Source organism: Pygocentrus nattereri, chromosome 14, assembly GCF_015220715.1.
Source record: "Pygocentrus nattereri isolate fPygNat1 chromosome 14, fPygNat1.pri, whole genome shotgun sequence".
In the NCBI taxonomy this organism is placed as follows: Eukaryota; Metazoa; Chordata; class Actinopteri; order Characiformes; family Serrasalmidae; genus Pygocentrus; species Pygocentrus nattereri.
In genome coordinates, this window is record NC_051224.1 from 24,702,454 (window position 1) to 24,726,695 (window position 24,242).

General features: G+C 40.5%; 1 protein-coding gene across 2 annotated transcripts; it reads right to left on the bottom strand.

Moving 5' to 3' along the window:
• Window positions 1-1,649: 1,649 nt before the first annotated feature.
• Window positions 1,650-22,953, bottom strand: nde1 (nudE neurodevelopment protein 1). Of its 2 annotated transcripts, none has more exons than XM_017715506.2 (9): window positions 22,822-22,953; window positions 19,953-20,078; window positions 18,464-18,617; window positions 11,740-11,888; window positions 10,476-10,612; window positions 8,442-8,624; window positions 5,788-5,873; window positions 3,848-3,993; window positions 1,650-2,024 (listed from the first exon to the last, which is right to left on the bottom strand). In XM_017715506.2, exons 2-9 carry the CDS (start codon window positions 20,036-20,038, stop codon window positions 1,976-1,978), a joined length of 990 nt encoding a protein of 329 aa, XP_017570995.1. In that variant the 5' UTR covers window positions 20,039-20,078; window positions 22,822-22,953; the 3' UTR covers window positions 1,650-1,975. The 2 variants fall into 2 exon arrangements, with proteins under 2 accessions (XP_017570995.1, XP_017570994.1); XM_017715505.2 differs by having other exon boundaries at window positions 22,811-22,953.
• Window positions 22,954-24,242: the final 1,289 nt, after the last annotated feature.

The following is a 24,242-nucleotide window of genomic DNA, read 5'->3' on the forward strand; positions in this document are numbered from 1 at the left end:
TCATCTCACTCGGACTGGACCTCACGTGATGTTCGCCGTCATGGTAACGCTTACTCTAAGTACTCCATGCATGCGCGCCATTCTGCATCGGATTACTTGTAGTGAACATGTAAACGAAGATTTTCCATCAGAGTGTTTTACAGAGTGAGCATATAAACACCTCAGTCTGAATCTGTAATTGCAATAGATTCAATCGGACTGGCAAAAATCTTTGCATGTAAACACAGAAAATGAGACTTATCAGAAACCACGTAATTGCTGCTGTCAGATCTCTAAAACGGAAACGACACGGGGGGGAGCTATAATGCAAGTCAATAGAGCCAGACTTTAGTCGTAGTCATTTTTGGTAATTTCTTCTGGTCCATTCACCATGAAATCTTCACAGACCGAGTGCATCTACACGCACTCAATAATCAGGTCATTATTTTTCCCCCAGATTTCTGCAGTTATCTGATTATTCAAATGGTCATGTAAAAACGGATTTCTTAGATCAGAATAATGTCTAGAAATCTGATAAAGAGGCTGGATTTTAGCCTCAGTAATCAGATTTCTCAGTGTGTAAACTCAATCTAATTTCTTTCGTTTCTCTCAGTCTGAGCATGTGCAAAACAGACGCCAGTGCTGGAAATAATAAACACTGCTGAAACCAAAAACATGCGCGATGACAGGAAGGATTTAAATACATTTAACCTTTTAGATTACGCATGTTCATATTTCCGGGTAAAGTGGTGCGATGTTTTTAATAAAATAAAAAAAAAAGCCGCTCATGAGTTTTACGTTACACTTCCGTCACGTCGTCTTCCATGAGTTTATTGGCTGGTTGCACAGCAGAAATCTGATTACTGTCTGACTCATGTAGACCCGGAGTTTCTCCATTATCTGACTTTTTACATTAATGTAAAATAATGCAATAATTTCCTGAAAAGCATAAAACATTTTAACACCGCTGTTATATTTAAGAGCTTTTAAACTTGAGCTATAGGAGTTTAAAACGGCGCCTCATGTGTGACCATGACGTCAGTGAGCACGAACAGCCAATGAGCTGCTCCACTCGCCGATCAGCACTCAGTAGCAGTAATGTTAGCGCCCTGCTGCCCAAAACCCATTTACTGTTAAAAGAAGGAAACATATAGGTAAGTTTTCTTTGTTTTTCAGTGAAATACATGCTTTAATTTTAGAAAGTAGAAGAAAGTTTCTAATCGCTCGCCCAGAACTTATTTTAATTTTTTGTTTTTTTAGCCGTTTAGCTCCATTTAGTTCATTGAGAACTCGCTTGCAGGCGCCCTTTGCCATTTTGGAGTCCTGTTTTTGATATAACGGTGGAAATAGGAAGTGGCCAGACTCCTCATAAACTGGCTCTGATAAAACTCTGATCAGGCTCTACACTACCCTCTGGTGGTGTTTAGAGTTTACACATCTCATATGTAGGAAGCTGGAAATGTTTAACACTGGATTTACATACCAAAAATCCTCATTTTTTTAAACTTTCTTGATTACTTGACTATTCTAAAACCCTGACCTCACCATGGTCGATCATTTCCACCTGCTTAACCATTCAGTAAACGCAGTCACCACCCACCACATCATCTTTGGCCTCCTCATAAAGGCATCAAGTTCCAGGAAACAAAGAAAACATCAGACCCAATATATCACCTGATAAACAGACATCTAAGCAGAAGCTAGTAAACACAAGCCCAGTGTTAGACACAGTGTCAGCGGACAAACACAGGCTGTAAATATATACACAGCAATGCAGGAGTCAGCAGTGCTGCTCTAACAGTAGTAATAAAGCAGTGAAACGTTCATCTGGTCCAAACACCCTTCATACTGCAGAGTCAGCAGGAAGAAGGATACTGAGAGCTAGCAATATTCACACATCAGTTCATTTAAACGAATGTGTTATTGTGCATTAAGAAATGTTGGTAGTTAATACTATGTGCAGGAGGGGGTCCGAGCCAGAGGGCGACAGACTTATTCACAGCACAATCTTAGATCCCTGACTGAAGTCCAACCGCTTCACCAACCTGTGGAACAGAAACAAAGGAATTAGGAGAACGTATGACCCTGAGATGACCATGTAAAACCGGCAGTGCTGTGTGACACCACGAACAGGGTTGGCCTTTCGAACAGAAATGGGCATTTCCTGATGAAAATTTGATTGTGCAGCTTATGCTTGCTAAGATGTTGCTTGGCCACCGTCTGAAAACAGTTTCAGGAGGTAGTTCTTTTGGAACATACAGGGCAGTTGGACAAAGGCTTACCATTCAAATGAAATGTTTACACAAAGTCAGTACAATTTAACGGTTTATAGAGAACAAGTTTGCCGTAAACATTTCCCATCTGCTCTGTCAGAGCGCGTTTTCTCTGCAGCAGTGAACATCTGCTCTCAAAAGGACAGCAAGACTCACAAGAGCTCAGAGAAACGCCGACTTTCCTCCGTTTCAATAAAAGACCAGTGAGTGTAGACTTTAGTTCAGCAGAGCGTAGACAGACAGCAGAGCACAGACCACACTGTTTACATTTAACATTTAAATGATTCATCTTTGTCTTTTAGCAAATGCAGAAAACATCCTCCAGCTGAATTTAAAAGCTAGTAAAATTCATAATCCGAAAAATCGCTTAATCATTCTAGTAGTTCGTTTGTTACAGCCCTACTGGATATACACAAAAAATGGATTAGACCATTTTCACTTGGCGAGGGGTTGTATATTCAAGTGAATTGACTTTGGCCTCAGTTACACTGATCTGTTAACACAAACTCCAGCTCCCCAACATGAACTTTCATGGATAAACACTGGGGGAATCTGCTCTGAGATCAGCACTGTTGCAACATTATGACGATAAAGTCAACAACAAACCAGATATTCCATCACTTTTTGTGTTTTGTTTTTAAATGTCACTGATCACACCAATTCCTCCACAAGGCACAGAACATTTGTTTTTCCAACACTGTCAATACTGAGCAATGTAATCAATGTTGATCTCCACCAAATCAGTATATTTGACAGTGCGTCAGAGTTAGGCCCAATCCCATTTCTTCTTTTTACCCCTAGTGATTGAAATCTTTCCCTACAAAATGGGACAAACCTCAAATAAAATAAATTAAAAATAAATAAATAAAAAACCTAAATGAACGCCACTTTATTAACAGCTACTAGTGCTGCTCTGTAGGTGACCCTGCCAGTCTGCAGTGACAGCAGAGGAGGGTAAAGTTCAGCTGCTCACTGCTGGGCTTTATTTACATTTAGAGCATCTTATGCCTTCAAAGTGGGAGGGGGGGGCAATTATTTATTATCACCCACCCCTAATTCTTCAGTGATATGAAGCTGAAGTCAGATATTCGCCAGCTTCTTGTTAGAATTTTCTCGTTCCACCTTAAATGGTACAGCTGTTACATTCTGGTGCTTCAGGCGTTAGAACTGCTGGACTATTTAAGGTGGAACGGAAAAACTATCTAGCTAGCTGCCGAGACGTTAGCATGCTATTAGTGATCTTTTATGTTTGTTGTGAAGAACAGAACCATAATACATTGAAACAACATTAAACTAAGAAAATACAGCGGTTATCGTAATTTTTAAAGGAGAAAATTCTCACATTTGGGGGTTTCTTTGGTTGCTTGCGCAGCCATCTTGTCCGTTTTTCTTTTTTCCCCCTCATATCACTCTGTTTACCGAGTCTGAAAAACCTCAGTTTTGAGGACGATGTAGCCCTAACACTTCACCCTCCCCCTCTACCTCATCAAAACTTGGGACACCCTAACTGTAGACATGAATGCGCAAAACAGAGGGATAAGGGCTCTGTGGTAGGGGCGGGGGGTGAAATGGGATTGGGCCAAAGAGTCACTCACCCCTTGTCGTAGAGGCCATTGCCATTGGACTGGTTTTCTATTGTCTCCCGTGAGGCCATCTGTGCGCTCTGGGTGATCAGCGAGCGGCTTGGCGTTCTGTCCTGCATGTGTAACTCACGACACGATGCCAGCTTTGACTCTAAATTCTGGAAAGAAAAAAAACACAAAACAAAAACCCCACATTATTTAACAGACAAGTCAGACTGTTGTTGCGTTGAACTGCTATAACTAAACTGCAATAGACAGTGCAAATGTTTGACGGATGATTCCTGTATGGCCACCTACATACACATTTTTCAGTTTTTGATTAAAAGTGAAAATACCTGTTGTCCTTTACATTGTGTGTAAAATTTATGATGACTGGACCAAAACAAACAGCCCAAAGTGACATGTGGAAAAATCCTGGTTCCACTGACTTACATTAAAAGTAGGTTATTTCCTTCTCCTGTGAAGTCACCATTGTGGAGATACAAGGTTTTATTCTAATTTGTTTATTCTGAATTTGCAGCTTCAGTCCTTTGCAACAAAGACCTTGGATCTAGGGGTGGAAAATCTGAACATTTTATCATGGACATTGTCTATACTTACAGAACTCTAACTACACATTTCATTACAAAGAGAGCAGAATCAGTTTAACCGGATTTACCGCAGTGCAGAAAAAAAAGGCTTGCAGAATCGTGATCATTTGTATAACTTTTGCGATATATTCCACCCTGTTTGGAACCATTTTCATAATCCTGGACCTGAACTTTCATGAAAAAGTAACAAATGCTTGTGAAATTGCAGTGCAAGACCTCAGCTGCTCCAATTGAGTGCATCAGCCTGAAGGCACCACTGAGACTGGAAAACAGCACTAATGAAGGCCAAAAGGGACCTCTAGTGAAGAGGCAGGGAACTGCACCAAGACGTTAAAGCAAGAATGGGACAACGGTGTGGATTATTCGCCAGCTGTACTGTAACCAGCTGTGCCACCCGGAAGACACAAGTTCTCGGTCATCTGAATCAGGTGAACTGCAGAAAACAGCCCAGTGAAACCGCAGCAACGCTCTGGCCCTCCAGCTCCGGCTGACAGTCACTACGGATTTAACCGTGGCTCCGCTCAAAGGGACTAAATGTGGCTGCGGACGTCACAAGACATTCCAGAGAAAACAGCTTCACAGAAATTACAAGCACAACATGTAGATTCTGTTCTTTTTACTTTTCCCAGAAGACAAAAATGTATAAAGAAATAAAAATACATCAACACAATTCATGTAAATACTGAGAATCACTCGTCCAGTAACAGTTTACTAACCTATTACCAAAAAACAAGGTGGTTCCTTAGTTAAGAAAATGGTTCTATATAGAACCATGCACACTCAGACTTTTTTTTCAAGATTTGCATGATTAAAGGATTTTTCTCACTCTCTCTCACTCTAGGCTTGTAACAATAGAAGAACCATTTGAGTGCTAAACAGAACCCGTTTCAAAAAGCTTCTACATAGAAATGTCTATAGCACATGTCTTCAGATTGATGGAGAATCACAACACTAGTAGAACCCTTTTGGGAACCACCTATAGCACATCAACCAGAAGTACCATGTAATGATGCAAAGAATCATTTTTAATGATGTAAAGAAACCTTTAATCATATTTAATCAATTACCATAGAACCATCTTCTTTACTAAGAAACCATTTGAGTGCAACAATAGGACCCTTTTGGGTGCTACATAGAACCCTTTTTCTACATAGACCTATCCACAGCACCCTTTTACGATGCAAAGAACCCTTTAATTATGCATATGGTTCAATACAGAACCATCTTTTTCACTTAAGAACCCCTGAACTATTATCTATAAGAGTGCAGGTCTAGAAGTATTTTAATAAGGAAAATTTGCAGCTTTAAAACACGGCACATCCTATAAACAGTGGTCAGTTATAAGGCTCTGAGTAGACCTACCCCCACTTTCCTCAGCAGCTCTCCGACGATGTTGAGGGCAGATATCCGGGCAGACGTGGTCAGCGGAGTCCCGGTTAGACCTTCAACTACAAACCGCAACAGAAAAACATACAAACAAGGTCACTTGAGAGAAATTCAGCCGTACGTCATAGAGCACCAGGCCACAAGAGGAAACATGCTGCTTGTTCTTCTCAATAAACAGGCTGTACCAACTGAATCAAACATTATTGTAGAGTCTGTCCATGTTAGGGACTGCAAGACTCCAGATAAGATACAGATAACACAATCTCACCTCAGAAACCTTCCATCTTAGAACCCTTAAAGTATTACTGTAATATTAAGGCCCAGTCCCCTTTCACTCTTTGCCCCCATCACTTAGCCCCTTCCCTCACGTCTAGGTGTAGGGTGTCCTGATTCTTGTTGAGACTAAGAGGCAGGGTGAAGTGTTAGGGCTACATGGCCCTCCAAACAGAGTGGGGGCAAGATGGCTGAGCAAGAGACAAAATAAACCCACAAATTTGAGAATGTTCTCTGCTAAAAAAATGACAGGAACCATTAAATTATCTTCAAGTCGTTTCAGTATATTATGGTCCTTTCCTTCATAACATGCACTAAAACTCTCTAGTAACATGCTGATGTCTCGGTAACTAGCTAGTTAAACATCCCGTTTCATCTTAAATAGCCATTTAAAGTGGAACAGGAAAATTTGAACAAAAAGCTAATCTCTGACTTCAGCTTCACCCACCCCTAATTCACTGAAGAATTAGAGGTGGGTAATAAATAATTGCCCCCCCTCTTTGAAGGCATATGATGCCCTAAATGTAACTAAAGCCCAGCAGTGACGAGCTGAACTTTACCCTCCTCTGCTGTCACTGCAGACTGGCAGGGCCTCCTATAGAGCAGTGCTAGTAGCTGTTAATGAGCTAATGCTCTTTTTATTTGAGGGTCCCAATTCAGAGGGAAGATTTCAACCACTACCTTGCAACAAGGGGCAACACTCAAAAGCAAGGGGTAGGGGTAAAAAGAAGAAACAGGATAAGCCCCAAGTCATTTTTATAACCCATTTTATTACTACTAGAAAAACCTATGAAACTCAAGTGTGCAGGTTTATGGGACTAAAACCATATATTCAAATTTAATGGCAAGTCTCTGAATTTGCTTATATTGGCATAGCTGACTTCCTCAGTTATGTCTGTGCATGCCAGACCAATAGATGGCGTCTTGCACCTGCAGAGAGAAGCATGACTCAGGACAATAGACCGAAAAACTATAATTAAAAAAAAAATGACTCCTGAAACCCTGGATTTATTATTATTACACTGCATGATCAGCTGGAAATCTCAGCCGTTTAGATTTACTTATCATTACAGCAACAAATGATAATTCACAAAAGGTGTTTTACTGCCTGATTTTATGCCTCTGATTTTAAGTTTAAAGCTCCTATGTGCTTTAAAAACAAGCCTTAAACTTAATATTCCCAAAATGCGTTTTACTGCCTGATTGGTCATGGCTTTGAATTTGATTATAAAATGCCGCTAGGCTGCTGAATGAACCCGTTACCCACCATAATGGTGACAGCATGACTGTGCAATTGGAACACTATGCAGATTACATATACGTACAGTAAGGATGAAGAGGGGGTGAGCCTATATGTGCAAACGATCACTGTAATGTGTGTATTTAAAACACACCAATCAGCCATAATATTATGACCACCTCCTTGTTTCTACGCTGTGTGGTTGGGATAGTGTAGTGGTTAACACCTCTGCCTTCTACACTGTAGAGTGGGGTTCAATCCCTTGCCTGGACAAGCACCCTACACTATACCAATAAGAGTCCTTGGACAAGCCTCCTAACACCACCTTTGCAAATTGTCGCTCTGGATAAGAGCGTCAGCCAAATGCCATAAATGTAAATGTGTCCATTTTATCAGCTCCACTTACTGTATAGGTGCTCTCTGTAGTTCTACAGTTACAGACTGTAGTCCATCTGTTTCTCTGACACTTTGTTGGCCACCTTTTACCCTGTTCTTCAGTGGTCAGGACCCCCATGGACCCCCACAGAGCAGGTACTATTTGGGTGGTGGATCATTCTCAGCACTGCAGTAACACTGACATGGTGGTATGTTAGTGAGTGTTGTGCTGGTCTGAGTGGATCAGACACAGCAGTGCTGCTGGAGTTTTTAAACACCTCAGTGTCACAGCTGGACTGAGAAAAGTCCACCAACCAAAAATGTCCATCCAACAGCGTCCTGTGGGCAGCGTCCTGTGACCATTGATGACTAGAGGATGACCAACACAAACTGTGCAGCAGCAGATGAGCTATTGTCTCTGACTTTACATCTACAAGGTGGACTGACAAGGTAGGAGTGTCTACTAGAGTGGACAGTGAGTGTCCACAGTGTTTAAAAACTCCAGGAGCGCTGCTGTGTCTGATCCACTCACACCAGCATAACACACACTAACACCACCACATCCTGCTCTTTGGGGGTCCTGCCCAAGAAAGTATCAGAGAAACAGATGGACGACAGTCTGTAACTGCAGAACTACAAAGCGCACCTATAGAGTAAGTGGAGCTGATAGAATGAGTGTAGAAACAAGGAGGTGGTCAGAATGTTTTGCCTGATCGGTGTATGTGTGAGCGTGCACACTCACTCCGACTGTAGGACGATGGGGGTGTGTTGAAGGCGCTGCTGGAGCCAGGGGGTCTGGGTGGTGTGGTCAGGAGAGAGGCACCAGGGGTCCGGGTTGGGGTCTCTGCTTTCTCTCCGTCAACAGAAACACTGAGGGAGGGTTTACGCTCCTGCTTCTGTTTAACAGCCAATTCCTGCCTCAGATCTATATGCAGCACACAGAAAAATGCATAATATTACACAAAACCGTACGGTTAGCACACACACACACACACACACACACACACACACACACACGTCCAAAAACACAATCAGTGACAGGACTGACGACTGACCAATAAGACTGGAAGTTCACTATACGACAGAGAGCATCACAAACTTAACAAGATTTTGTCACAGAATGTCGTCTTTTTGTCGTGAGGCGCTCAGACTGGACCACAGGGCAAAGAGAGAAACACACACAAGGAGTTTAAGATACGAATAAGAACTCAAACTCCCAGATCTCAGAAATCACAACACAAAGCTAAACATATGCTGCCTTAAAGCCCTGTTGGAAATATTGGCCCTCATCACGATAAATGTTTGAGGTTTGAAGGCTGATTTTTGCTCCCGAGTGGTCAGTTATTGTTTTAAACTATCCTTCATGGTCAGAACACAACAAAACACTCGCCAAACAGTGGCCCGCAATTTTTTTAATAGTGGTAATTTAAGAAACAAAACATTTCTAGCTGTTTGGTGACGGGCGCTCAGCTATCCCGTTAAAAGTGCTAAACAAGTGGCCAACAACAGTGCTAAACCGACTATTAGGTACTGAAATCAGCGCTTTTTTGTAGTTTGATCTATAGTAACATCAATTCGCCGTGCTGTGCGAGTGACTGAGCGCTGCTTCAAGACAGCCTGCTCCTAAAAACAGCTAGTCTGGGAAGCTAGCTTTATCACACTCGCCAGTGCCTCACATACAGGATCTTCAGTTTACACTCGTTTAAATCAGGGCTGGAACTCACATGAACCCACTTCTTACTGTTACTTTGGTTGCTTGTGAATGACTGAGCGCTGTAACAGTGCTGTAGTTGAGAGGAGTGGACGTGATTTAACGCTGCTGAAGCTTGTTAGGAAGTAAGGAAAGAGGCGAGTTCACTGTAGGTCAGCACAGCTACGCCACTGATCTCATCACTCAGTCACAGCAGAACTGATCACCAGTAAAGTACATTTGGTGACTCATTTTACTCGTCACCCCCTTCCTCTCTAATCACAGAAAACGCTGCCAGAATGTGGAAGTGTGAGAATGCTCCATTATATCAAACATTTCTTGTTGTTCTATTGAGAAATTATATTGTGAAAATGATCATTTTATCGCCCAACCTTAAGATGGATGCAAATGAACGCCACCATGAGGTCATATTTACTAGTGAGAAAACGAGCCCCGAATTACAGAGTTGGGGGCATCAACAAAAAAAAGCAATGACAGCTGCTGATAAATTGGCTGTACTTCAGTTATTCATCAGCCACAATCTGAACACTGCAGCCTGAAACCATCCAGACATGGAAACGCAGATATAAGCATGCGTTACATGACACATCTAACTGCATAAAAACATCACTCTGCTCAACGCAAAATACACACAGACTCCCTTTAATGATAGAAAAACAAAAATAAGCCAAAAACACTTTTCCCAGCGCATCTATCTTCCAACCAAAACCACTTGCACACTAATGGACACTAATCAAGTTGTACGGATGACCTCGTAAGTCACGAGTAGGAGCTTCTGAGGAGGACTTAAAGGCAGTATTACACGCAAAGCAAAAGATTTTAGTCCAAAGTCCCAAATGTGTTCTGAACTCTGAACTTGGGGAATATGATCCTGATATGGAACATGGATCTTTGTACATGCTGGAGTTAACAGCACACTTTAAAACTTCAACAAGTTTAAATAATACATGTCATTCAAAGAAAGAAGAGAAGGAAACATCTGTTTTTCAGTTATAAAGGCCCTTTAAAATGCCTCTCAGCGCTGAGCATTAAAAATAAGGAGCAGCTAGGGCTCAGCAGCCTCACCTCTGGCCTCGTCTTTCAGCCTCTGCACCGACTCCAGCAGATTCTCCTTTTCATCCAGTTCGCTTTCCAGGAAAGCGTTTCGCTCTATGACATGATTCATCCTCTGCTCGAAATCCTCAAGGGACATGATAGTGGCCCTGAGAGACATTAACATTATTAAAAAGACCTTTAAAAGAAGCCAAAGAAGGCAGACATACACTAACCAGGCATAACATTATGACATTATCCTTGTTTCTACACTCATTGTCCATTTTATCAGCTCCACTTACCGTATAGTTTCAGTTTGTAGTTCTACAGTTACAGACTGTAGTCCATCTGTTTCTGATACTTTATTAGCCCCCTTTTCCCTGTTAAGGAGCGGTCGGGGCCCCCATGGGCCCTCACAGAGCAGGTACTATTTGGGTGGTGGATCATTCTTAGCACTGCAGTAACATTGATGTGGTGGTGTTATCTTGTGTTGCACTGGTCTGAGTGGATCAGACAACAAAGTTGCTGGATTTTTAAATCCAGATTTTTAAACATCTCAGTGTCACTGCTGGACTGAGAATAGTCGACCAACCAAAAATATCCAGCCGACAGCATCCTGTGACTACTGATGAAGGACAAGAGGATGACCAACACAAACTGTGCAGCAGCAGATGAGCTATCGTCTCTGACTTTACATCTACAAGGTGGACTGACAAGGTAGGAGTCTCTAATAGAGTGGACAGTGAGTGGACAGTGTTTAAAAACTCTAGGAGGCCTGCTGTGTCTGATCCACTCATACCAGCACAACACACACTGACACAACAGCACCACATCAGTGTTACTGCAGTGATGGGAATGATCCACCTCCCAAATTGTACTTGCTCTGTGTTGTCAATGTTTATCTCCGTTTAAGAGATAAGACACGGAGCGGCTTTGATGTCCCGACATGTTTAGGTATGCAGCACACATATGAAACTGCTATGATATGAATGTGAGTTTATTTAGTGTAATTAACAGAATAAATTTGCTAACCGTGCTTTAGTAGATGTTCAGTTTAGTCTATAGGCTGGTCAGTTGCTATATTAGCAATCAGATGAGAAATTTGGTTCTCGAGAGACTTTTATAACGTATTTCTAATGTATGTTTTTTTTTAAATTAGTGAAAACTGAAAAGCAGAAGGTTTTTTTTGTCAGACTACTGTATTAAGCAGAACCAGACAATTACAACTATAAAAACAAACTATAACACTAAATAAAAGGTGTATTTAAAAATGTTTATTTTTTTGGTCATTATGCACCTTTTGGCTCTCTCCAGGTCATCGTTGGCCTGCTCGAGCTCACGGATGTATTTCTGTAACTGGTCCTTTATGGCAGTGGTCTCTGCAAGGTCCCCCTCTAGAGTAGAAATCTGCCTGCAGGCCTCCGAGTGCTGCACCTCATACTTCTCCTGCAGAACCAGAACACAAAGATGACAAACATGACCCAAAAAAAAACCCCCCACACCTCAAACACTGCAACAGTCCATTCATCATAGAGGCATAAACCAAATGGGGAAACACTTTCCACCCCCAGTTTAAATACTACATACAAAACATTTTTCAGTTTCTAGGCATTTTCAAATTACTACATTGTCTTAAGTTTTGTGTAAATTTCATGGTGCATGGACCAACAGAAATGACCCAAAATTACCTGGAAAAAAGTCTGGTTTCATTGAGTTACATTAAAAATAAAGGTTTTTTTCCTTCTCCTGTGAAGTCACCATTTTGGAGATACGAGGTTTTGTTCCAACAACAGTGATGTGCTGAAGCAACTGAAGCTTATAACAAATTCTAACTTATAACCTGTATAGTTGCATATTCTCTGCTTTGAAATCCTTCAGTCAAGCCTATCTCTATATTACTAGAGTAGCCTGCTAGCTGCTCATCCTGGACCTAGTTCAACAAAATATTTTAGATATTTTCTTTATATACTCACAGTTTATAACAGCAATCATTTCATTTACTTCATTAACAGACATTTTGTACAAACACATGCATTAGTGAGATCCTGCTGGTGTGGCTTTCTTCTCTTTCAATGTTGCACACGCAACAGTGACGAGTGCCAGCAGCACCTCCACGTGGACGAACTTCAGTCTGTCCAAAAACAGCTTTAAATCGATTTGCCCAGTGAAGTTTAATTCATTCATTTTGTTAAGCAGTAATCAGGACAGTCCTAATCTGAAGCTAACAACTTCAGTTCTTTGATTTAGTTCATGAAAGGTAACGATGCTTCGGGGCTCATACAGAGGTGTCAGTTTAGTCTTCGCCAGCATCACAGGAGCAATCAAGCTTTGCTGACTGACAGCTGGGCTCATCAGCCAGAATGTTTTCAAACTCACCGTAAAAAGGGTGCAGTCACTTGCTTTCAGACTTTAACTTCTGACTAACACATGAAGAAAAAGATCAAATCTGGGCCACTTCTACCTGCCCTGTAAACATAGCCTAAAAGACTTGGTTATGTGGTTTCGAACACTGTATAACACTGATCTATAAACATGGACTAAATTAAATCAGCACAGCTAAAAACATTAGTAGCAACGAGGCCTTGGCGATATTTAAATGGAGGGGGGGGGAGAAGTAAACACCTTGTTTTAAGGAAAACCTTTAACAAAACTTTCATATTAAATAATGATACTGAGCAGCCCAACATCATCTGAGAATCACTTCATTTGTCATCATAATAAAATGTTACCGCAGACGCGGGTTGCTGAGCTGCTTCTGCTGCAGATTCGGAGCAGCCTGGGTGCCAATAGCACTCCCTGCTGGAGAAACTTCAGACAAAGTGATTCAGACAGACGTCCGCTCACCACATTAAAAACAAGGAGTTTACAGTCATTACAGCTGCATTTTCATTATTCAACCGACCACCAGGACACTTAATCTGTACAGTAAATCCTGCACATGGGAGGATCAGAGAAACTAACGCTCCAGGTTAGAGCCAACTTAGCTGCACTACGCTAACATCAGTCATTTTAGCTCTTTAGCTTTTTTTTTTTTTTTTAAACTGCAGCGAGTCACTTTGAGGTGAGATGAAGCTCTAAAGCACGTCAGCATTCACTTCTATTCCATTCACGCCAACTAATCAGAATCCAGAGAGAAATAACACCAACAGTTTCTTAACGAACCTCTCTCTCTCTCTCTCACTGACTTACTCACACTTAATTGTAAACGCCAGTATCGAAACATGTTTCGAGTTGTTTAACGGTAATTTAGTCCTCTCTAATTCTCTTTTAGTTCTTTTACCAAAATGGTGATTATCGCCTTTTGCAAGTCTCCATTGGGTTACTTTTCCATCAGTGACAATATTTGATTACATCACCCTATTGCCCAGGCCTAGCAGCCACTTGGAAGACTGAGTTGTCAGTTTTGTTTGTCCTGTTTTGCAGGACTTGGATGTCTGACTACATAAGGGCAAATTGTGTAACTTTTCACCAAACTATTTTCCGTCTTGTAGATTCTTGCCTGTATCTTTATTATTAAGCTACTTTAAGACCTTGACAAATGTACATTAGCATAGCTTAAAACAGCAGCAGCAACCTTTAAACTTGAGCTAAAGTGTATAGATAAGTTTGAGAGTATTGAAAACCACATAATCAAGTGCTAACTGGTGGTTTAAATTAAGCTATGTTAGCCTCAAAGCACCAGTGCAAAGAACCCCTATAGTGTTTTTAAATAGTGACCACTCACTGTCCACTCTATTAGACACTTCTACCTTGTCAGTCCACCTTGTAGATGTAAAGTCAGAGCCGACTGCTCATCTGCTGCTGCACAGTTTATGTTGGTCATCCTCTAACCCTTCATCAGTGGTCACAGGACGCTGCCCACAGGACGCTGTTGGCTGGATATTTTTGGTTGTTCAACTGTTCTCAGTCCAGCAGCGACACTGAGGTGTTTAAAAACTCCAGCAGCACTGCTGTGTCTGAGCCACTTGCACCAGCACAACACACCAACACACCACCACGTCACTGCAGTGCCGAGAATGACCCACCTCCCAAATATTACCTGCTCTGTGAGGGTCCATGGGGGTCCTGACCACTGAAGAACAGGACAAAAGGGGGCTAATAAAGTATCAGTGAAACAGATGGACTACAGTCTGTAACTGTAGAACTAGAAAGTGCAGCTATACAGTAAATGGAGCTGATAAAATGGACAATGAGTGTAGAAACAAGGAAGTTGTCAGAATGTTATGCCTGATCGGTGTATAACCAGCTGGATTTCACTTAGAGGTGGACGATATGGCAAAAATAAAAAACATCACGACAATACTTTCACATTTTTCCAATATACAATGTCATGATTTCTTTTTTTCTGACATGTGATGGGTCAGAAGACAAAGTTGTGTCTTTTTAAAATCAATGCTATCAAACACAATTATTTGTACTGAACATTTAACAAACTATGCTGCATTAAATCCAGCTGACCAGGACTAATTAAGATCTCTAATCAGTTAGGAAGTGTTGTAAGTATTGATGACACACAGAAAAGCATATCGTCACATGATGCAGTTCATCACGATAACGATCAATAATATCATGTTGCCCAGCTCTGATATCCCTGCATTCTAAATCGATATTCTAGCAGGCATCTCTCCTGCAGACTGATATAAAAAGATGTGCTTTCCCTCCAGACACTGATGCAGACGAGGCATCAGCTGCTCTGCTGTCCCTGAATCAGGCCTGTTGTTTTCCTTCGAAAACAGTGTGACTGTCCCCGCCCTCAGCAAAGTCCTGCACACTGAAGCACAAAACACATCTATGAGAACCACCAGCACAGAACAGCCTGTTTTCACCAGCCGTTCCATCGTTAGAGACACACATTCAAATCAGACCAGCCAGATAAAACCCAGTTAAATGTACAGAGTCAAACGGGAGTCACGCCCAGACGTGAAACCGCGTTCAGGATGAGCAGAGAGAGCAAAGAGCGAACAAAAACTCTTTTCATTAAAATCTGGACTCACAGCACTTCATACCAGTATGTGGCATGACCAGTTTTAAAGGACTACATCTGCAAAAAGTCTGAATTTCAGAGCTCCCACAGCCAATCAGTTAAGACATGTTTTGTGTCTCGGTGTGGCTTCTTTAATAGCATCGGAGCTACAAGGCTAATTTGATTTATTTATTTTTTTACCTTTATTTAACCAGGGTAATCACACTGAGGGAAAAAAATCTCTTTTACAAGCGAGTCCTGGACCACCAACAAACCCTCACAAACAAAAGAATCAAAATCAGGGCCAAGACCAAATTAAAAACAAGAACAAGCAGAATCTTAAATTCACTCAAGGAAAAAAACTTCAATTTCAAATGTTTTTGCAAATCATGGAGCACTGCAACTAAGGCTACGTTCACACAGCAGGTAAAAGTGGCCCAAGTCAGATTTTTTCTCCAAATCGGATTTATTTGTTTGTCTGTTCACATTGTCTTTTAAACGTGATCTGTATGCGACATCAGTCTGAACAGATCAGCTCCTAAACTGACGCACAGCAGCCATAGAGAAGAGCTTCACACGGCTCGTCCAGAGGTAAACAATCACGACTGCCAACAAACACCAGTCGCTCCTGGAGCATCAGCTTCGTCTTCACCAGCGTCACAGGAGTGATTAGGAAGTTCCAGTGATAGACAGCTGAGCTCATCACCCACAGTGTGTTCGAGTTCACCGTAAAAAGGGCGTATTACTCAGCCTTGGCCACTTTGGTTTGTGTCCTCGGATTCTTTAAACCGTTTGCTGCCGCTGCAGCCTCGTCTCCTCCTGCCACATTTGGCCGCTTCATTGGAAATCTCTTCGAACACGGAGCAGCTGTGATGAGTCTCTCCTAATTTTTTGGTACAGAAACATCAGCCTTAATATGAGTCTCAGCAACGAGTTGGATTGACGTAAAAGTTGCATGAATTTCGAGCTGGCTGTTCTCTGACTGACTGATTGCCGCAGATCGTATACGGATCAGATTTCAGCGCCACATAAGAGAGCGTCTCGAATCGGAATTGAAAACATCAGATTGTGTTTATCTGTTCACACTGACACATCTGAGTCACATACGGAGAAAAAGATCAGATTTGGGCCATTTTTACCTGCTGTGTAAACGTAGCATAAAAGCTGCTTCGCCATATCCAGACCGTATTATCGGAACATCCAGCTGAACAGAACTTCTACAACATAAATTATATATATATATATATATATATATATATATATATATATATATATATATATATATATATATATATATATATATATAAAGACTTATTTCTTGATATGAAAGCAGACAAATATAAAGGAAGCTGACTAATTATTGCTTTGTAGACAAAAATTAACCAATGAATGTCTTTACAATGTTAAAAGTAATTCAAGCTTAAACGTCCAGACGTCCACCTCTAAAAGCTCTCTCACAGAAAGTTCCTACATGAAATCATTAAGAACTGCCTGATGACTGAGACACTGGCGTCTTTTCCACTGCAGAGCAGAACGGTTCTGATCACAGAGGATAACCGTTCCAGTGGTATTTCCACACAGTTCGACAAGGAACACTCAAAAACTGGGACCAGCCTGTTTTTTCAGCATGGTTAGCGAACCAAACTCAGGGCCACAGAACCGATCGGTGGGATGACGTAGGTATTCGTTTATTACTTCTATGTTTGTCAGTATTGTGCCACAGCTGCCTGCTGCAGTATTTCAAGCCTGAAAACTTCAAATCACACGATCAAATAAGTTTGATTCGTTTACACGGACGGCAAATAAATGAAAGTAGTGCATGACTTTAAACCACTCAAACGTGAAAGCTTTAATCCAATACCAATTTCTACATATTAAACACCGCTGGTAACCAGGAGAGAGTAGCTGAGGCATGCTGCCAGCTCTGCTCACCACAGCACAGGTCCGATTGTGACTAACCGACTTTACTACACTGGTGTCAGTAAAGCTAATAGATAATGTAGTAAATGTAGATAATGACCCAAACATGAGGAAGCGAAGCCAAGTGGCTGTTATTAGAGGGACAGGAAGCTGAAATCAAACCTGTTCTCTGGCGTCTGAAGCTTGCAAGCTAAGCTAATGCTAACCGGCTTATCTCTCCTAGTTAGCTTAGCTAAAGAGGTCCAAAAGGCCCAGTACAGCATCGATTTGATTAACTGCTCTGCCATCACAGATATAGATCAAGTCTTATAAACAGCGAGAGCAAAATCGACTGAATGATGCTGGAGCGACAGAAAACCTAAATCAAACCTGTTCTGTAGAGCTTTAAGCTGCAGCCTGCTAGGCTAAGCTAACACGAATACACAGGGCCTCCCACTGCAGTATACAGGCTCACTTCTAATGGCCCAATGATTAAAAACACTCGTTTAGAGGATAAAGACTTTCTGAGAGCAGAAATTCTAATGTCTGGTGTTGAAGTGACAGAAAGATAAAAAATAGAAATGTTCTGTGGTGCTTTGAGCTGAACCCTAATGCTAATGTAGCTAGTTATCCAGCTACAGGCTGTTTCTGTAACTGATGCTCAAATAACCCCCATTTACAGGATAAAGATGAGATTAGGCTCGAGAGAGACTCGAAAGTGACGGACGGAATAAAACATGTTTGTGGTGGGTGGCGTGTTAGCCTGTTAGTCATTCGTCATTCGTTTGTGTAGTTTTTTTGGGGGTATTTTCTGGTTCTGATTTAGCAGAACAACAAATGAAAAAAGAAACTGTAACGAGTCCAGACCAGCGTGGTACGGCCCAGTACAGCCCTGAGAACCTTCTGGCTCGATGGTGGAAAAGTGGCTGAAGTTCTACAGCAGTTTTGGGAGGTTTTAAAAACCATTCATGGTGGAGGGATACATGCAGGGTGCCGTGAGGGAAAATAGTTCCCAAAATAGTCCCCACAAAAAAAATAGTTGAGATTTTCCACTACTTTCCCGAACAACACTGAATATAAAATTCACCTGGCACACAAAAAAGGAACGATACCTTTAAGTCTCTCAAGACAATCACAGGTGTAATTCCCATCTCAGTACCTTATAGTTTTCCAGCTCCATGCGCAGCCGGTTGTTGGCAGTGAGCAGGTCACGGTTTCGAGCCTCGCACTGTTTCAGCTCCATCTCCAACTCCACTTCATAATCACGACTCATCTGCTGGAACTCCTGCAGCTCCTCCTGAACCTCCTCAGCCCTAAACACACAGACATACACATACTGTCAGAGTAAAGTAGCAGCTACTGACAGAGAAGCTTTTTAAACATAAAATTTTTAAAAATCATTCATTTCAACTGCATTACTTTTGAAACAATCGATACATGTTTGTATGAACTGGATCTTTATAATAATAATTTAACTGACATAATACACACTGAGAAAATGTAGACCCTTTCAATTTGTCTCACAATGTGCTGATGTACTAGTACAGGTTAAATACTAGTACAAGTTAAATGCTCTACTTTAAGCTTTAGCTCAGCTAAAGCTGCTTTTTTCACATCTCCAGCAGGAAACTTTTCCTCAAAAGTAGAACAGATTCTTGTAAAATGTCTCAATGTTTGATTTCTTATGAGGCTGAAGTCGCTTCTCATTCTCCAGCTTCTCGTTCAAATTGTCCCGTTCCACCTTAAATGGTGCAGTGTCTCGACAGTTCGAACAAGAATCTAACTTCATCTTCACGACTTTTTAGTGTTTGTCAGTTTTAGTTTTGTCAGGTTTGCTGCAGATGAAATGTATCAGGAAACTGGCTGGAGTGATCATAAACGTAAATAAGTTCATTCGTCTCTAAATTATCGATGTTCGTCTTAAATCTCTCTCTTTGCCTTTTCGTTAGCTATTAGATAGGCAAGATTGTTGTCTGTGTTGCTGTTGTGACCAGCAGTCTGTGCGCTGATCTTCAGGGTCAAAGGTTGGTAAATTAGTCCTGGCAGAAACAGCACTTATAAGTTCAGTGTGAGTGGGTGGGGCTAAACTTCTATAGGTTGAATAGGTGGATATATGTAAATATAGAGGTTGGGGTTATGACAGAATGTATTACTGCGATACTTCAAGAAATTTTCTCAATACACAATATCACAATATTTATTGTTTCAGATATCAGATCAGCTGGAAAAGAGAAAAAAGAACCAGTAGTGCTACATTTAATAAACACATCAAAAACTGTCAACACAATGATCTTTATGAAATATTTGGCACTAAATCCAATTAAACAGGACTAAGTTTGCTGTCTTTATAATGAAACCTGTACAAACATTGACGATGTCCACAAAATGCTCAGAAACAAAACTGTAACAATTTATCATAATAAGAATATAATGTTAATTTTTGGTTTTTGTGATAATATTAAAAACAAAAAATTTTTGATAAATATTAAAAACAGGCTGTTTTGTAGCTCCGTTGGCATATATGGACTGTATGGTTTGGTGTGTGAATCGTATGCTTTGAAACTTTTATAAATATTTACATATTTATTTGAATAACAGTGAAATAAAGTCAAATGAAGTCATCATGATGTCAGATCCTGCTTGTTTACCTCTGCTGGTGGTTAGCTGCCTGCTCCTTCCAGTAATCCCGCTCCTCTTCTACAGAGGAAAACGTCAGTGGTTCTAGGTCACTCATCTCGATCCAGAGCCTCAGGCTTCACTCAGCTCAACAAAACCTGCATCGGAATATCAAACATTGGTGTAGAACTTAGAATAAGAATTTCAATAAAAAGAACCGAAGTTGTTGACCTTTAATGAAAGTGAAGAACAGACTCAGTTTATATCACAATACCTACATTTAGAGCCGGTTATTCATTCAGCCTAATGAGAAACTGTAGAACAGACTCAGTTTATATCACAATACCTACATTTAGAGCCAGTTATTCATTCAGCCTAATGAGAAACTGTAGAACAGACTCAGTTTATATCACAATACCTACATTTAGAGCCGGTTATTCATTCAACCTAATGAGAAACTGTAGAACAGACTCAGTTTATATCACAATACCTACATTTAGAGACAGTTATTCATTCAGCCTAATGAGAAACTGTAGAACAGACTCAGTTTATATCACAATACCTACATTGACAGTCAGTTATTCATTCAAACTAATGAGAAACTGTAGAACAGACTCAGTTTATATCACAGTATTGTATAGATTACAGGCTGAATGAATAACTGGCTCTAAATGTAGGTATTGTGATATAAACTGAACTATTCTTTAAGTTTAGAGATGTTATTGAACATGCCACAAAGGTCCCCTCCCTAGAGTTAACTGATCTAAAAGCATCACTAAAGTTTAATCTCAATGCATGAAGACTTTAAGTTTGTCAGAGAACCTGCTTCACTGCACTTCATCAGCGTGAAAACACTGAGATGTCAGATTATGTTCTGTGATAATCTGATTATCAGTGGGTTATCTGGGTTATTATCCATAGTTGTTACCTGGGTTATTATTATCTGCAGGCTGTGATATTAATCTCTAGTTTACGTCTCCATTCATGACTTCTAAGAATGTCAAATAGAGTAACACTTAAAGGGGAACTCCACCAATTTTCCAAAATATCTACATAAGAGGTTCAGAGTGGTTTGGTGTGAAGAGCTCTGTTCTAAAGAAACTTACGGAGTCAGGATTGTTCACAGTGGTGGTGATAGGAACCAGACGTCCACCTCTAAAAGCTCTCTCACGGAAAGTTCCTACATGAAATGGTTATGAATTCACTGTGTGATGACTGAGACGCTGTTTTATTATAGTTTTGAGAACAAACTCCATTCATGGTGGAGGGATACATGCAGGGTGCTGTGAGGCAAAACAGTCCCCAAAGAAAACTTTTCAGATTTTCCATCAACATTCCATATAAACGCAGAAGACTCGTGTAGGTTCTCTGGTGGTTCTGGATGGTAAATAAATTGTCTATTTGTGTTGTAGTCATGGCGACCCCTGGTTCCCATCATCACCACTGTAAAGACATCTGAACCATTTCACACCAAACCGCTCTGAATCTCTCTGATTACACCTTAAACACTGAACCTACGGAGAAATTTTGAAAAATCTGTGGGACTCCCTTTTAGGGCTGATGAGGGTCATGAAGCCAAACTGACAGGTGTCCGGTCAGCCAAACAGGCACGTGTCTTAATTATGCATAGCAGTGCAACAAAAAGGCCAATATCTGTTTACTTAATAATAATCATAATCATCATCATCCATCTATTAATATTCACTCTTACAAAGATCTTCAAGAGTCCTTTAGTAAAGGCAGTGGTTCTATTTAGAACCATGAGTTCTATATAGAACGCTTCATATGCCTAAATAGTTGTTTGCATAATACAATGGTTCTTCAGACGAATGGAGAATGTGTTGCATACAGTTCTAAACGGCAACACAAAGTGTTGTTACTAGCTTGACAGAACCCTTACTGGTGCTAGCTAAACAAAACAAATTTTAAAAAGGTTTTATATAGAACCACAACACATTCTCCACCAATCTGGAGCCATTTCAGCATGCCAATGGTTCAAAACAGAACCACTGGCTTCTCTACAGAACCTCTGAAGAACCATCTTTTCAAAGAGTCTAGACCCTGAGCTAAAAATAAGAGCCTACAGAGAAACTGGACGGGTCAGCAATACAGAAAATAAGGTTCTGAATGATGCCGTTTAATACGGAGCCCTGATGGTGACATGCTGTATAAATAAAATTAATGCGAGGCCACGCCTTATTAACACGTGGGAACGAGATCCTAATGCGTGGCCACAACTTGGGAATGACATGGCTAAGTTATGGCCATGACTTAGTAAAGGGTGGGAACGAGATCCTGGCTTACCAAGTCGTGGCCACGCATTAGGATCTCGTTCCCACGCTATACTAAGTCGTGGCGACGACCTAATCATCTCATTCCCACGCCTTACTAAATCGTGGCCACGCATTATTTTTTATCCATACAGGATGTCACCAGCGGAGCTCCGTAGTTTAACGATAATAGAAAAACCTAATGAGAAATATGTGATGTGATACTGATGGTCAACTTTTCCCAATATTTCTGATTGATAAACGTGTTTATATAGACGTTATAAGGCAAGTCAGCTTTCTTGTCAATCCTGCAACACGTTCATGACACTCAGCGGACTGAAACTGCGTTACTCTCAGACTCTCAGGCTTTAGTTACTCTTTTATAACTAAAGACTAAATTATTTGATATTCGCTTATTATAATAACTTCGAATTATCGAGGCCTTAAATGGTGCAGCAGTTACATGCTGGCGCCTCAGACATCAGAATGTAACACTGCACTATTTAAGGTGGAACGGCCGAATTCGAACAAGACGCTGGCGAATATGAAGCGAATTCAGCTTCGTCTTAAATTATATAAGGAACTTTATCCGTTGAAGCCAATAAGACGCAGTGACTCACCCAATACTGACCGCTATTAAAATCCGCGACGGTTCTGGACGTTAAACAGACCGGATGGGTCCAAATAAGGACTTTTAAAGCTGTTTTGAAGTCAATCTGAGCACAAAGCCGCCGTTTCTCCGCTTCTTCTCTAAAACTCTTCAGCTCCGTTTGAGCACGTGACGCACACAGACTTGGCTTCTGATTGGTCAGTTTGTACTGACACATCTTTCTGGAACGCGAGTCTGATTGGCCAGTCAGGTTCAAGCGTTCCACGTGTCATTTTTCAGACAGGCCACGGGGCGGCGCTGTTTACACTTTGCTTAAAATGAATCTTAAAGGGCGATTCCACCCATTTTCCTCAAAATTCTACACAATGTAAACAGCAAAATTGTAGTTTAAATGGGATTTTTTTCCTAAATTTCTGAAATGGTTCAGATGTCTTTAGAGTGGTGGTCACAGGAACCAGGGGTCGCCATGACTACAACATAAATATAAACATTTTATTTGTTATCCCTGCATGTATCCCTCCACTATGAGTGCATTTAAGTCTAAACTTTAACACAAAACTATCATAAAACAGTGTCTCAGTCATCAGGCAGTGAATTCATTTCATGTAGGAACTTTCTGTGAGGAGCTTTTAGAGGTGGACGTCTGGTTCTCATCACCACCACTGTGAACAATTGTGCTGTGGACTTGTTTCTTGTTTCTCAAGAACAGATCAAACCACTTGGAACAACTCTGTTTTAATCTGAACCACTTAATTACACAGGAATTTAGAAAAAAATGGTGGAACTCCCCTTTAAGAAATATTTAAACAGTGATGCTAATTTCAGCAAATTATTAGATTATTAGAGACACTTTGATTTTGTTTTAACAAATGTTTCAAACTCCTAAATTTATCAAACCATTTCACACAATTTGCTTTTAATTCTGTAAAGTTTTACACCCTTTTAGTAACCCTTCTGTGCTCTAGTGTAGTTTTTCAGTGTGATCCAAAAGATGAAACCACAAAACAAGTAAACACTAAAGGCAAAATATACAGCGAATATAACTTTTAGGTTTGATAGTTTGGTCTAATGTAAAGTTGGTTTATTATTATACAGGAAATATTTAGGAAACTGTAAAGTCTCTAAACTTGTACATATTTTTACTGAGTTTTAAAGAGATGAAGCTAATGCTAGCTTAACATTATTGTACTAACTTATTAACTTTGTTATTACCAACTTACTTTACTGTGATAATTTATCAACTTTATTAATGCTAACTTATGTTATTATGCTAACTTACTAACTTTATTAATGCTAACTTACTTTATTAATGCTAACTTACTAACTTTATTAATGCTAAATTACTTTATTAATGCTAACTTATTAACTATTGATGCTAACTTACTTTATTAATGCTAACTTACTAACTTTATTAATGCTAACTTATTACTTTATTCATGCTA